At 40.9% G+C, this 14583-nt stretch overlaps 1 protein-coding gene across 8 annotated transcripts in view; it reads right to left on the bottom strand.

Moving 5' to 3' along the window:
- zfand4 (zinc finger AN1-type containing 4) overlaps nucleotides 1-12486 on the bottom strand; it is a 29382-nt gene extending 16896 nt beyond the window's left edge. For 2 of the 8 annotated variants that reach the window (XR_010004542.1, XM_062975971.1), the window contains exons 1-6: nucleotides 12181-12486; nucleotides 8776-8840; nucleotides 5431-5623; nucleotides 4760-4835; nucleotides 4605-4672; nucleotides 3056-3242 (exon numbers count right to left, since the gene is read on the bottom strand). Coding sequence is in view for 7 of the 8 variants with exons in the window: in XM_062975971.1 (XP_062832041.1) it covers nucleotides 3056-3242; nucleotides 4605-4672; nucleotides 4760-4835; nucleotides 5431-5614 (515 nt within the window). In the remaining variant the exon portion in view is untranslated. The remainder of the gene's footprint in view (nucleotides 1-3055; nucleotides 3243-4604; nucleotides 4673-4759; nucleotides 4836-5430; nucleotides 5624-8775; nucleotides 8841-12180) is intronic. The other 6 variants (XM_016996237.2, XM_008117729.3, XM_003225405.4 and 3 more) reach the window with 4 other exon arrangements.
- Nucleotides 12487-14583: the final 2097 nt, after the last annotated feature.

Here is a 14583-nt window from a genome sequence, read left to right as displayed (position 1 = left end):
GTCCTGGATTTGCTCTTTTATCAGCTAGTAATTGCAAACAGTTAATACGGAACTTTTTAAAGTCTTCCTCTCACCCTCTTCCCTATGCACAGAAATACAGAAAAGTAGAGTTTTAAAACTGTCTCTGGCTGCTTCTAGCAAGCTTGCACTGGAGCCGGGGTCACAAACCAGCACAGAACACACACAACACAGCCACAAGCCCGCATTTAAGGGGTCATTTTGAGCACAGAATCCCAATCCAGGAAGAGTGAGTGTCAGGATTCCTAAGGTTGGAACTGCGGGGCCAGCCTGAGTAAAAGGATGTCACTTGTATTTGGTGCTCTTTCCAATTTTAATGTGGAAAAATTGATTACATGTTTGGAAATAACAAGGTATAGTGATATTTGAGTTAAGGATTTAATTCGTTCCATGACCTAACTCTTAACTCTAATCACTCTTATCTCAAACCAAATTTCCCATTGAAATGCTATTAATTTGTTCCACCCCCCCTAAAAACACCCCATATTTTTTGTTACATGTTTTCAAATAAGAAAATGTACTTTATAAATAACACATAATGTATAAATGCACATTCACATGGAACAATAAAAAAGAAAGATTAACTTTAAAATGGTAGAAGCACAAAGTTGTGGCAAGAAAGCACAAAGCGAAGAGGCAGGAGCATCATTTTCATCGTACTGAATTCATTCCAGCCTCCTTTTCTCTTGCTTTCTCTCCCCACTCCTCATGAAGCCAACATACCAGGAATAAAAACCACACAAAATCAACAAACCAAAGTTCTTCAAGGAGGACAAAAGCAAAGCAGACAGCAATCCCCCAAAGCAGACAGCAATCCCCCAAAGCAGACAAGAGCACGAAGCATGAAGGCATGAGGCACAGAGGCTGCTCCTAAAATGCCTAAAAGCTCTAAAGCCCTGTATTCTCATGCTAAAGCGAAACCAGGCTGAGCGATGGCTCTTAGCTTAAAACTCCCTTAAATTGGGATGCTCTTAAGTCAAGATTCCACTGTATAACAATTTATTTCAAAACAATTGTGAAAGAATCTGTAAAGAAATTAAAAGAAATGTAGAAAAAGAGGTAAAGCTGAATTCTTTTTTAGAGGGAATTATAAAAATAAAACCAAGTGTTTTTGCCAAGATTTTTATTCTACTTCCAAATAATCTTTATCATGAGATTTGGAATATCTTTTGTGTAATGGCAGAAAGAAATTTCCAGAGTTAGTTGGGAGGCAAAGAAACACAATGAAATTTAAGAACTCTGTATGATGCTAAGGAAAAAGATGGTGCGGGAATTCCTGATTGTACTATGAAGTCTGTTGTTTCTATGGTGAAAGGAATGGAATATTGCTTAGATGATGATTTCTTAGAACTTGAAGGTTATGACTTAAGATTTTAGAAGTTTGGTTTTGTGTGGTAAATAAAGTTAAGTCACATTCTACATTTAAAAAGAATTGTATTTTAAAGGATCTTTAAAGATAAATAAAAAATATACTTTTTCCTAAGATAATATTAGCCACCTCACAGAAGAAAGCCTTTTCTAGGAAAGAATAAATTCAGAATTGAAGTTAGTTGTTTTATGATGACCTTTGAACCAAACAGGGGAAAGTTTAAATCAAAAGAAATTCTTCTCAATGAAGCTTAATACGCAACTGAATTATAGATGCAATTTGATAAGAGAGATCCAACCACTGAAATTTGAGAAAACTGAGTCTAGTCCTGTTCAACAATTTTATTATTTACTTAGATGAAGGGTTAGAAGGGATGATAATCAAGTTTGCAGACAACACCAAACTAGGAGGGATAGCTAATACTCCAGAAAACAGGAGCAGAATTCAAAACGATCTTAACAGATTAGAGAGATGGGCCAAAACTAACAAAATGAACTTCAACAGGGACAAATGCAAGATACTTCACTTAGGTAGAAAAAATGAAATGCAAAGATACCGAATGGGAGACGCCTGACTTAACAGCAATACATGTAAAAAAGATCTTGGGAGTCCTCATGGATAGGAAAGTGAACATGGGCCAACAATGTCATGCAGCAGCTAAAAAAAGCCAATGGGATTTTGGCTTGCATAAATAGGAATATAGTGTCTAGATCCAGGAAAGTCATGCTTCTGGGCACTGCAATTTAAGGGAGATGTTGACAAGCTGAAATGTGTCCAGAGGAGGGTGACTAAAATGATCAAGGGTCTGGAGAACAAGTCTAGATGAGGAGTGACTTAAAGAACTGGGCATGTTTAGCCTGCAGAAGAGAAGGCTGAGAGGAGACATGATTAGGGCCATGTATGTCAGGGGAAGTCATAGGGAGGAGGGAGCAAGCTTTTTTTCTGCTGCCCTGGAGACTAGGAGGCAGAACAATGGCTTCAAACTACAGGAAAGGAGATTCCATCTGAACATTAGGAAAAACTTCCTAATTGTGAAGGCTGTTCAATGGTGGAACTCTCTCCCCCGGACTGTGATGGGAGACTCCTTCTTTGGAAGCTTTTGCACAGAGGGTGGGTGGCCATCTGTCAGGAGAGCTTTGAATGCAATTTTCCTGCTTCTTGACAGGGGGTTGGACTGAATGGCCCTCGAGGTCTCTTCCAACTCTATGATTCTATGAAATTAATGTTGGGGTTGTCAAAACAAGAAGGGAACCTTCTTCCATAGGTAGTGGACATGTAGCAAAGTGAAATGGTATTTATTGGTCTAAGATTTATATTGTTAATATAGAGGTTTAAAGGAAAGTCACCAGAAATGCTTTTGCTGGGCATTATGGATAACAAATCAAATAGTAAACCTTGACTATTTATTCAATAACAAGAACATTTTTTCAACCTGGAAACAGAATAAAGCACTACTGCAGATAAAACATGGTTTTATAATGATGCTGAGTTAGCTCAAACTGTAAAAGTAAAGTGAGTCTTAAAAGTTAAACCAACTGAAGATTTTTTAAAAAAAGGTTGGAATCTTGTGGGCTTTTTTAAGCTCAAGGACACTATTGCAATATACAGACTCTTTAATTAAGACAATAATATTTTAAATCCTCTGAAATGAATTAAAATTCAATAAACCTCAAAGATTCAGAAATTGGTGTTAAAGTTCCATCTCCTCTGTCTACAATACGGAAGAAGTTCAGCTGATCTCCTTCCCGATACACCAAGAAGGTAGCATGATTGTTGGATGGGATCTTCTCCCAGAGGTCATCTTGGCTGGGATCCATGTATTCTGTTATTTCCCTAATGGGATCTGCCACAGGAACTACAGAGAAGAGAAACGGCAAGAAATGTTGTTGTTGCTGATATGGCCCTCCATCATCTCCTGGAGAGTTAATGAAGTCCTTTAGTCTTCCAAAAGGTTGTCCACTCCTGCTCTAATAGATCAAACTGAGGGACTGGCTTTAAGATGGTAGCAATTAAATACATAAAACAGACTATAATCAGGTTTTTGTCAAGGAGAAACAACAATCAGTTTCAATTTAAGTATTTACAAACTCAGCTAGACTTTTTCTATTTACTGGACAAATCATCAGTGACAGGGGACCTCTGTGTAAAAGATGTAATGCTGATAGAGATTACTGATATGAGTGACTTCCATCTCATGGCACCATTGTCTAGAAGTATGGCAACTAAGAAAGGGGATATATGCATATGTATATAGGAGCTCCCAGTGGCAAAGTGTGTTAAAGTGCTGAGCTGCTGAACTTGCAGACCGAAAGGTCACAGGTTCGAATCCAGGGAGCAGAGTGAGCGCCCGCTGTTAGCTCCAGCTCCTGCCAACCTAGCAGTTCGAAAACATGCAAATGTAAGAAGATCAATATGTACGGCTCCGGCGGGAAGTTAATGGCGTTCCACGCAGTCATGCCGGCCACATGACGTTGGAGGCGTCTACAGACAACGCCGGCTCTTCAGCTTAGAAATGGAGATGACCACCAATCCCCAGAGTTGGACACGACTGGACTTAACGTCAGGGGAAACCTTTACCTAAGGTGCACTTAGGGACACCCATAACTAGTAGGACGCCTCCTTGATGTCTAGCTGAATGCAAAAGAGCATCACTGCTATAGTTACACCAAACGTATATCACAAGCAATTGTAAGACTTAAGTTTTTAATTTTTTAAAGAATCATTAGAACCAGTTTGCTGAAATCAGAACTGTCTGGATGCTGATAGTAACCACTTTGACACCTCTTGCAATTGTAGAAATCATATGTGACTTGGATTCATCTTTTGTTATTGGTATATATTAATAGGTTTTTTCCTTTCTTAAAATGTGTACACACTTTTGGTACCCTCTGTGTGCACATGTATAAAACACTATGTATATTTTAATAAAAATGTATTCCTTAAAAAGCCAAAAGTGGGAGCCTATTGCCAGGTGTTACAAGTCACTGTAACTACACACGAGACTGAAAAGTGTGCATTGTCAATGCTTTCCTCACATCATATGAGTACATGATATGAAGGCCAGACTAAAGTAGGAAAGAAATGTGAATGTGGTTTTCCATGCACTGAATCATATGTTCAGTTTTCTTCTCAGGTCTCAGAAGGATCTATAACAATGTAATTCTCAGTTCATCCTAACAATTTAGAATACTTCAGAGAAAAATTAATTGGCACTTACCCCTTCTAGTATTAATAGGTCCACCTCGCATTGCCAATATCAGTTTCAAAGTACAACCTTCTGAAATTCTGCAAACAAACAAAGAAAAGTTACAATTCTTTCCTCAACTGTGAAATATTAAGAAATGTTATAGATAACGTCTTTTAAATACTTACTCATAATCATTCAAACCATAATCATCTTCCAGCTCTTCATCATTCCATATTAAGTGTTGCTGGGATACAGGAATACCTAAACACAATTTTTTAAAAATGTAATTGCTTTATTAACATAATCATTTTAAGTACATTTACAAAGAAATTATTTCTTTAGAAATCAACAAAACATAAGCAAATAAGGTTAAAGCAAAAATATATAATCACCATTCACATTAAAAATAATATTTTTGAACAAAAGAAAACTGGCTAGAGTTATGAATTGTTGTATTTCTACCATGAGATTAAGTGATGAAATGTGATACTTCAATGATGTGTTCAATGAATAAAACATCAGCAAGATTAATCTTTACCCAGAACTGTAATCCTGCATTAAACAGATTTGATCAATAATATAATTTTCTAGCAGTTCCCTAGACCTTGTATTGGCTAAAGTCATTAAAAAAACATCAATCTTGGTTGTACAAGACGCTGTGGTCAAGCACTTCAATAGCTGTGATTTCGATGCATTATAAATTTGTTTATTGCTTATCATGTTTTATGTTAGCATTGAATCTGTTCTGATTTTGTGTGCCCCCACCCCTTTTGTTCTCGGGAAGATTATTTCCAAAACAGAAATGGATTTTTTTTTAAACTGTCTACTATTTTTATAACATAAAAGGGATATATACCTTCCAGTCTCTGAATTTTAGATTTCACAGAAATAACTGTTTCAAAAGGAGATACTCGCAGTTCAAAGCATGTTCCTGTGAGAGTTTCAATTATAATTTCCATAATGTCATAGAAAGCAAGTTCACAATGGCATGTTCCAATAGTATCTTCATTGAAGAAAGGAGGTTCTTTCTTGCTGGCCATTCTAGATAACTTTAAAATAGGAAAAAGTCAGGTGGGAAAATTGGCCACTAATGATAACCACTTCAAGCCACTGCATGTTTAAATATAGGAACTCTGCAGGGCTGTTCATGATTCAAAGTCTATACCTAGCCATGCTGTTTAAGGAGGCAATAATGAAGAACCTTAAGACAAAAACATTTAAAACATCTGTCTCTGAATTTCAGTTGTAGCACTAGACACACACCAACAACAAAACAGACATCAGAATTGGCCATATTCAGACAAGAGATTTCTTATGGACAGTCTGCATAATCATACCTCATAAAATTTTCTTGCTGGTTTATGGTTTTGCCCAAAAATAACATATAATTAAAACTACATTAAGCACCACAGTGTTAAAAGTCTGATTTGCTGTTTCATATGATAAAATATGGTAGAATTAGTTGCATGATTGTAATGTTGTAATAGATGGGCATAAGCCATTTTTTTTCAGATTAGCCATAGACATCCAAACGATGTCTCAAACTAATCCGGTTTAACCTGGAGTTTAACCTGGATTTTCAGGTTTACTCTGGGTTAAAATAACACTTGCTAAGATCCAGGAGGGGGGAATCCACCATCAAAAAATCAATTGGGTCATATCTAGGTGTGTTTTGAAGTCTCCAGCCTTGATAACTACTTAATTTTATGCTGTTTAAAGGTAGAAAAGGGGGTGAGGGAGGTCAGGGGGCCAGTGGTTCGGCATGAAAGGGAATGTGCCCCCCCCCCCCAAATCTTGGGGTTTGGGACCTCTGTGGGCCAGTTTCTCTAAGGTTTATGGCTTGTTTGAAAGGGCCTTGAGAAAGAGAACAAACATAATAACAATAACAACAACAACAACAACAACAATTTATTTTTCTATCCCGCCACTATATCCCCGAAGGGACTAGGGGCAGCTAACATGGGGCCAAGCCCAAAACAGAAACAAAATATAACAAATTAAAACCAATATCTATAACTGAGAAACAATGATAACAATCAAATAAAATAAGCAGTTAAAACACAACATGCAGTAAAACACATAATGACCATACAAAATGAGGTAATGATACAAATAGGAGGAGGAGGAGCATTGTATGTCAAGATTGTTTACACTGTGATGTAAATCTTGGAAGCCAGGTTGAGAGCATCAGGGTAAAAATTAAGAGGGAAAGAGCATGGAGACCATTGTGGGGGTCTACTACAGACTTCCAGACCAGACTTAGGACCTGGATGATGTCTTCCTAGAACAGATGACCACACATTCACACAGGAGAGGTGTAGTAGTAATGGGAGATTTCTATGATCCTGGAATTTGCTGTAAGACAGACTCTACCAAAGAATATTAGGTCCAATAAATCCCTCCCTTGCCTTGCAGACAAGCTCCTTGTCCAGAAAATGAAAGAGGGAATAACGGGATCGGCGATTTTAGATCTAATCCCAACAGTGATTGAGGTGGAAGTGACAGGTTCCTTAGGTAGAAGTGACCTTGTTCTTCTAGAGCTTGTTAGAAACCTCAAAGGGGAAGTCAAACATAATTGGACACTCATTCTAAATTTTTGGAAAGCTGACTGAAGTATGTTTAGGGAAAAGTTGAGTATATGGTCAGGAATACTAAAAGAGAAAGAAGCTCATGATGGATGCAAGCTTTTGAACAATGAGAATATTAAAAGCACAATTTCAAACAGCTCAAAGGAAGAGGAAAAAAAACAGGCATCTATAAGAAACCAGAATGGATACCTAAGGAACTTTCATTTGAGGTAAAGTTTTAAGAGGACATGTTCAAGAAATGGAAAAATTGATATATAACCAAAGAGGAATTAAAAAAAAACAAAAAAAACAGCCAGCATGTGTAGGGATTAAGTTAGAAAAGTCAAAGGCGGAATGAGCTCAGACTTGTTAGAGAAGTTAAAGGGCTTTTTCAGTTATGTTTGTAACAAAAGCAATAACAAGAAAATGGTAGGGCCGCTGTGTGCAGGTGATTGCAAAATGCTAATGGGGGAACAGAAAAAAGATGAAACTACTCAACACCTTTTTTGCCTCATATTTCTCCCTAAAGGAGAGCTCAACTTGGCGAGGTTGGAGCAGAGGCTGCACTAGGAGAAATAAAGCACAGAATAGGTAAAGAGACCATATAGGGATATCTGGCTAACCTAAATGAATTCAAGTCTCCAGGGCCAGATGAACTACATTTAAGGGTATTAAAAGAACTGACAGGAGTCATTCCAGAACCACTGACAATCATCTTTGAGAATTCCTGGACAACAGGAGAAAATTTAGCTGACTGAAAGAAAGCAAATGTTACCTCTATTTTCAATAAAGGGATACAGTTACAAGCTTGTTATATGAAGGGAATGCCATGGATATAGCCTATCTCAATTTCAGTAAGGCCTTTGATGGCCCCAGATAAGTACTTATTAAAATAGTTATAAAAATCAAATGTTTATTAATACATCAGCATTTGCAAAGCTTTGCTAAACAGGCTGATTTACCTTTTTATGGAGTATAGCTGAAGGATTTTCTGCACAGTCCACTGTAAACACTGCATGTTTTTGCTAAAAGATTGGTGTAAATGGGTGATGATCTGAAAACCTTTAACTGTTGCTAAATTATTTGTGATACCAGTACTGAGCTAAGGGTTCCCATTTGGGGTTGGGACCCAAAATTAGGTAGATAGATTAGGAATTGGTTAACTGGTTGACCTCAAAGAGCACTTCCCAACTTCATCCTGGCTAGAAATGACCAGAGGGGTGTTACAGTGTTCTGTCCTGGGACAAGTGCTATTCCACATTATTATACATGATTCAACTGGTAGAATAGAAGGCATGCTTCTCAGATTTGCAAGTGACACCAAATTAGGATGGATAGCTAATACATCAGAGGACAGGATCAGAATCCAAAACGACCTTAATAGATTAGGGAGCTGGGCCAAAAATTAACAAAATGTATTTCAATGGGGAGAAATGTATGGTGCTACATTTAGGCAATAAAAATAAAATGCAGAGATACAGGATGGGTGACACCCGGCTTGAAAACAGTACATGTGAAAGGGATTTAGGAGGCACTTGCCCATTCACTTTCATTTTACAAAGACTATTTCAGGGCTCATAAAATCAATGTTCAGTACTCTATAAGCTAAAAGCCCCCAAAGTGTCCCAGCTCACCTCTGATCTCCAAGAATGAAATCTCAGATTGTGATCATTGTACCTCAGGAAAAGATCTGGGTTGCCTATAAATAAAAAAGAAATACTCCTTTAACTATCAGGTAGGAACCAAGAATTTACTAATAAACTTCAGCAACTAAGGCCCCTTCCACACTACCCTATATCCCGGGATCCCATCCCAGATTTTCTGCTTTAAACTGGATTTTATGAGTCCCCATCTTGGAGCCCCCAGATGGCATAGTGGACTAAGTGACTTGAAGGTTGGGTTGCTGACCTGAAAGCTGCCAGGTTCGAATCCCACCCGGGGAGAGTGTGGATGAGATCCCTCTATCAGCTCCAGCTCCATGCGGGGACATGAGAGAAGCCTCCCACAAGGATGGTAAAAACATCAAAACATCCGGGCATCCCCTGGGCAACGTCCTTGCAGACGGCCAATTCTCTCACTCCAGAAGTGACTCAAGTTGCTCCTGACACGAAAAAAACAAAAACAAAAAACTGCCAGATAACCTGGGATAAACAGTTCATCTGGTATCAGATCCTGGGATATAACAGTGGCATGGAAAGGGCCTATATGCATCTTAAGTTGAACTCTCTTGATTTATAGGGATTTAATAGAAAAATATGGACCTTATTTATGTTGGCCCCAACCAGACACACAACTTTATGTTGCACCATCAACAAAGTAACTCCTTTCCTAGCAATGCATGGTTAACACTAGCCCCCTTATGTATAAGGCATTCAAACAGGAAAACTCTGATTAACATTGCCAGTTGCAGAACTTGAAATCTGCTAATGTGTTCAAAGTAAACTTTTCTATATGCCTACCACTATGGTTCTTAGGACCCTTCCAAAGAGCCATATAACCCAAAATATCAAGGCAGAAAATCCCACAGTATCTTCTTTGAACTGGATTATCTGAGTCCATACTGAGATGTACAAGTCACTCTAAACACCTTTGCAGAAGCATACGAGAAGCTCGGCCTCTCATTGAACATTGGGAAAACCAAAGTGCTCTTCCAACAGGCACCAGCCAATCCCTCTGCAAGACCAGAAATACAGCTTAATGGTGTAACGTTAGAAAATGTTGACCATTTCCACTAACTTGGCAGCCACTTCTCCACAAAAATCAACATTGATACTGAAATACAACACTGCCTGAGCTCTGCCAGTGCAGCATTTTTTCCGAATGAAGCAGCGAGTGTTTGAGGATCGGGACATCCGTAGGGATACCAAGGTGCTTGTTTAGAAAGCTATTGTTTATAAACGCTGTTATATGCCTGAAAAATGTGGACCCAACTCCTGGAATGATTCCATCAGCGCTGCCTCCAAAAAATCCTGCAAATCTCTTGGGAAGACAGGTGGACAAATGTCAGCATGCTGGAAAAAGCAAATACCACCAGCAATGAATGCCAACAACTCCGCTGGACTGGCCGCCTTGCCCGAATGCCCGATCACCATCTCCCTAAGCAGTTACTATACTCCCAACTCAAGAATGGAAAACTGAATGTTGGTGGACAGGAAAAGAGATTTAAAGATGGGTTTAAAGCTAACCTTAACACTGTGGCATAGACACCAAGAACTGAGAAACCTGGCCCTTGAGCATTCTAACTGGAGATCAGCTGTGTGCAGCAGTGCTGTGGAATTTGAAGAGGCACAAATGGAGGGCAAAAGGGAGAAACATGACAAGAAGGCAGCCAACCCTGAACGGGACCGTCTTCCACCTGGAAACTGATGCCCTCACTGTGGAAGAACATGTGGATCAAGAATAGGACTCCACAGTTATCTACGTATCTGTCAAAACATTACACTTGGAGGGCTATCATACTTGAACAATGAGGGCTCGCCAAAGTAAGTCAAGTAAGTAAGTATATATTCGAACTTCAAACAGGAGAACTCTGGGCCCTTTCAGTTTCTGGCAGTGTGGACTCATATAATGAGCAAAAAACCTGGGATCAGATCCTGAGATCTAGGGTCTGTCTGGAAATAGCCTCTGATTAACGTTGCCAGCTGCTGAATTTGAAATCTGCTAATGTGTTCACAGTAAATTTCTCTATAAGCCTACCACTATGGTTCTTACTCCTTAGGTCGTGTGTTTGTATAAACACACTTTTGGAGAAAACAAGGAAACTATAAGGCCACTACAGGAATTACATGACAGAACATTGTAAATATTGCAACCAAGAGTTCGCTGATTTGGCAGCTAAAGCCCCACTAAGGCCCCTGGTACACAGCTGAAAAAAATATCCCACATTATCTGCTTTGAACTGGGATATATGACAGTGAAGACTCAGGTATTCCAATTCAAAACAGATACAGTAGAGTCTCACTTATCCAACATAAACGGGCCGGCAGAATGTTGGATAAGCGAATATGTTGGATAATAAGGAGGCATTAAGGAAAAGCCTATTAATTATCAAATTAGGTTATGAATTTACAAATGAAGCACCAAAACATCATGTTAGACAACAAATTTGTCAGAGAAAGTAGTTCAATACGCAGTAATGCTATGTAGTAATTACTGTATTTATGAATTTAGCTCCAAAATATCATGATATATTGAAAACATTGACTACAAAAATGCGTTGGATAATCCAGAACGTTGGATAAGCGAGTGTTGGATAAGTGAGACTCTACTGTATTGTGGGATTTTCTGCCTTGATATTCCGGGTTATATGGCTGTGTGGCAGGGCCCTGAGGCCCATCTACACAGATGAATTAAGTCAGTTTCAAACCAGTATGGAAGAAAGTGGTTTGGTTGTGCTGATGTTTACACCGGACGACTTTTGGGACCTTGGAGGGGGGTGATGACATTTTTGGTTGCTGTGGCTTGAAAATAACTTGGAAAAACATTAAATGGTCGGTGTAGATGGGGCGTGAGCACACCCTTCCACACAGCCATATAACCCAGAATATGAAGGCAGAAAATCCCACATACCTGCTTTGAACTAGGTTATCTGAGTCCACACTGCCATATACAGTAGAGTCTCACTTATCCAAGCATCGCTTATCCAAGTTTCTGGATTATCCAAGCCATTTTTGTAGTCAATGTTTTCAATATATCGTGATATTTTGGTGCTAAATTCGTAAATACAGTAATTACAACATAACACTACTGCGTATTGAACTGCTTTTTCTGTCAAATTTGTTGTGAAACATGTTTTGGTGCTTGATTTGTAAAATCATAACCTAATTTGATGTTTAATAGGCTTTTCCTTAATCCCTCCTTATTATCCAAGATATTCACTTATCCAAGCTTCTGCCAGCCCGTTTAGCTTGGATAAGTGAGACTCTACTGTAATTCAGTTCAAAGCAGAAAATGTGGGATTTTATTCAGCTGGGTGGAAGGGGCCTGGGTCACTCCAAAGGCCCCCGTTTCATTTTTGTTCTAACTGGGCGCATAGTTACCGCATAAGTGGCACTATAAAGACGCCGGCAGAGGGCGCAAGAGAGCGAGAGAGAGAGGCGGGGGAGGGGCCTCCTCCTCCTCCTCTTCAGCGGCCCTTCGCCAGAGCGCTGCCTCCAGGCCTCGGCCTTCGCTTCACAGAGCCGCAGCTGCGTCCGCACTCATTGCGGGGGAAAGGCCCGGGGCAAGGAAAGGAGGAAGGAGGCGCCCGCCGTTGAGCTTCGCCCTCAGGAAGCTACCGCCACCGCCGCTTCAGAACCGCAGCACGGCTTCCTCCCTCCGCACCCGCCCCCTGCCTTTGTGACGTCACGAAAGCGGAGCTGCCTGGCCACTGAGCCGTTCGCTCTCCCCAGCTGGCCTCCAATCAACGGGCGCCTACGGAGGGAGGGCGGGGCTTGGGGAAGCTCACCTGCGCTGGTCAGAAAAGAGAAGGGCGGATGTTGTGTGTCGCCGTCGCCCATGGCAACCACGGAAGCCTGCTTGGACCCCGCGGGGGCTGCTGGGAGATACAGGAATGACCAGGGGGAGGGGGCGGTGTTTCTCCCCGAATGACTTTTCCATGGGCTTCCTGTGAGTTTTCCCTGCTGTATGGCCATGTTCCAGAAGCATTCTCTCCTGACGTTTCACCTGCATCTATGGCAGGCATCCTCAGAGGTTGCGAGGTCTGTTGGAAACTGGGCAAGTGGGATTTATATACAGTAGTCTCGCTTATCCAACATAAACGGGCCGGAAGAACGTTGGATAAGCGCATATGTTGGATAATAAGGAGAGATTAAGGAAAAGCCTATTAAACATCAAATTAGGTTATGATTTTACAAATTAAGCACCAAAACATCATGTTATACAACAAATTTGACAGAAAATGTAGTTCAATACACAGTAATGCTATGTAGTAATTACTGTATTTACGAATTTAGCACCAAAATATCACGATGTATTGACAACATTGATTACGAAAATGCGTTGGATAATCCAGAACATTGGATAAGCGAATGTTGGATAAGTGAGACTCTACTGTATCTGTGGAATCCCCAGGGTGGGAGAAAGAACTCTTGTCTAATCCAGACCCCCAGGCAGGAATCAGCCAGGCTTTGAGGTTGCAAGGCCATTCAATGCTAATCAAGGTGGCCAATTGCAACATTCACACTTGCCTCAGGCAGACATGAGCTCTTTCTCCCACTCTGGACCTTCCACAGATATATAAACCCCACTTGCCTAGTTTCCAACAGACCTCACAACCTCAGAGGATGCCTGCTGTAGATGTGGTCGAAACGTCAGGAGAGAATGGCCATAGGTATGGGTTTCCTCTGATGTTAAGTCCAGACATGTCCAACTCTGGGTTTTGGTGTTCCTCTCCATTTCTAAGCTGAAGAGCCGGCATTGTCCGTAGACACATCCAAGGTCATGTGGCCGGCATGACTGCATGGAGCACCGTTTCCTTCCCGCCTATTGATCTACTCACATTTTCTTATTTTCGAACTGCTAGGTTGGCAGAAGCTGAGGCTAACAGCCGGCATTGTCCGAGTCAGCATTGTCCGTAGACACATCCAAGGTCATGTGGCCGGCATGACTGCATGGAGCGGCGTTTCCTTCCCGCCTATTGATCTACTCACATTTTCTTATTTTCAAACTGCTAGGTTGGCAGAAGCTGAGGCTAACAGTGGGTGCTCATTCCACTCCTCGGATTCGAACTTGCGACCTTTTGGTCCTCAAGTTCAGCAGCTCAGCTTTAACACACTGTGCCACCAGGGCCCCCCTAGAATGGCCATACAGCCTGGAAAACTCGCAGCAACCCAGTGATTCTGGCCATGAATGCCTTTGACAACTTGTTGACTTTTCCACTCCTCTACCAGTTACTTGCTTTGTACCTTGGAGACAAGCCCATCAAGGGCTTTCTTGGCAAGGCTTGTTCAGAGGGGCTCTACCTTCCACTCAAGCTGGGGCCCCTTCTAATGTAGATTATCAGGAGCCCCGGTGGCGAAGTGCGTTAAAGCACTGAGCTGGAGACCGAAAGGTCCCAGGTTCAATCCCCAGGAGCAGCGTGAGTGGCCGCTGTTAGCTCCAGCTCCTGCCAACCTAGCAGTTCGAAAACATGCCAATGTGAGTAGATCAATAGGTACCGCTCCGGCGGGAAGATAACGGCGCTCCATGCAGTCATGCCGGCCACATGACCTTGGAGGTGTCTACGGACAACGCCGGCTCTTCGGCTTAGAAATGGAGATGAGCACCAACTCCCAGAGTCAGACATGACTGGACTTAATGTCAGGGGAAACCTTTACCGTTACCTAATCCACATTATCTGCTTTGGATTATCTGTCGGTCAATCCAGACAGGCCCTATACTCCAGGATCTGATCCCAGGTTTTCTGTTTATTCCATATTATCTGGCAGTGCAGATTCATATAA

The sequence above is a fragment of the Anolis carolinensis genome, chromosome 3 (genome assembly GCF_035594765.1).
Source record: "Anolis carolinensis isolate JA03-04 chromosome 3, rAnoCar3.1.pri, whole genome shotgun sequence".
NCBI lineage: Eukaryota > Metazoa > Chordata > Lepidosauria > Squamata > Dactyloidae > Anolis > Anolis carolinensis.
This window is presented reverse-complemented; position numbering and strand designations above follow the sequence as displayed.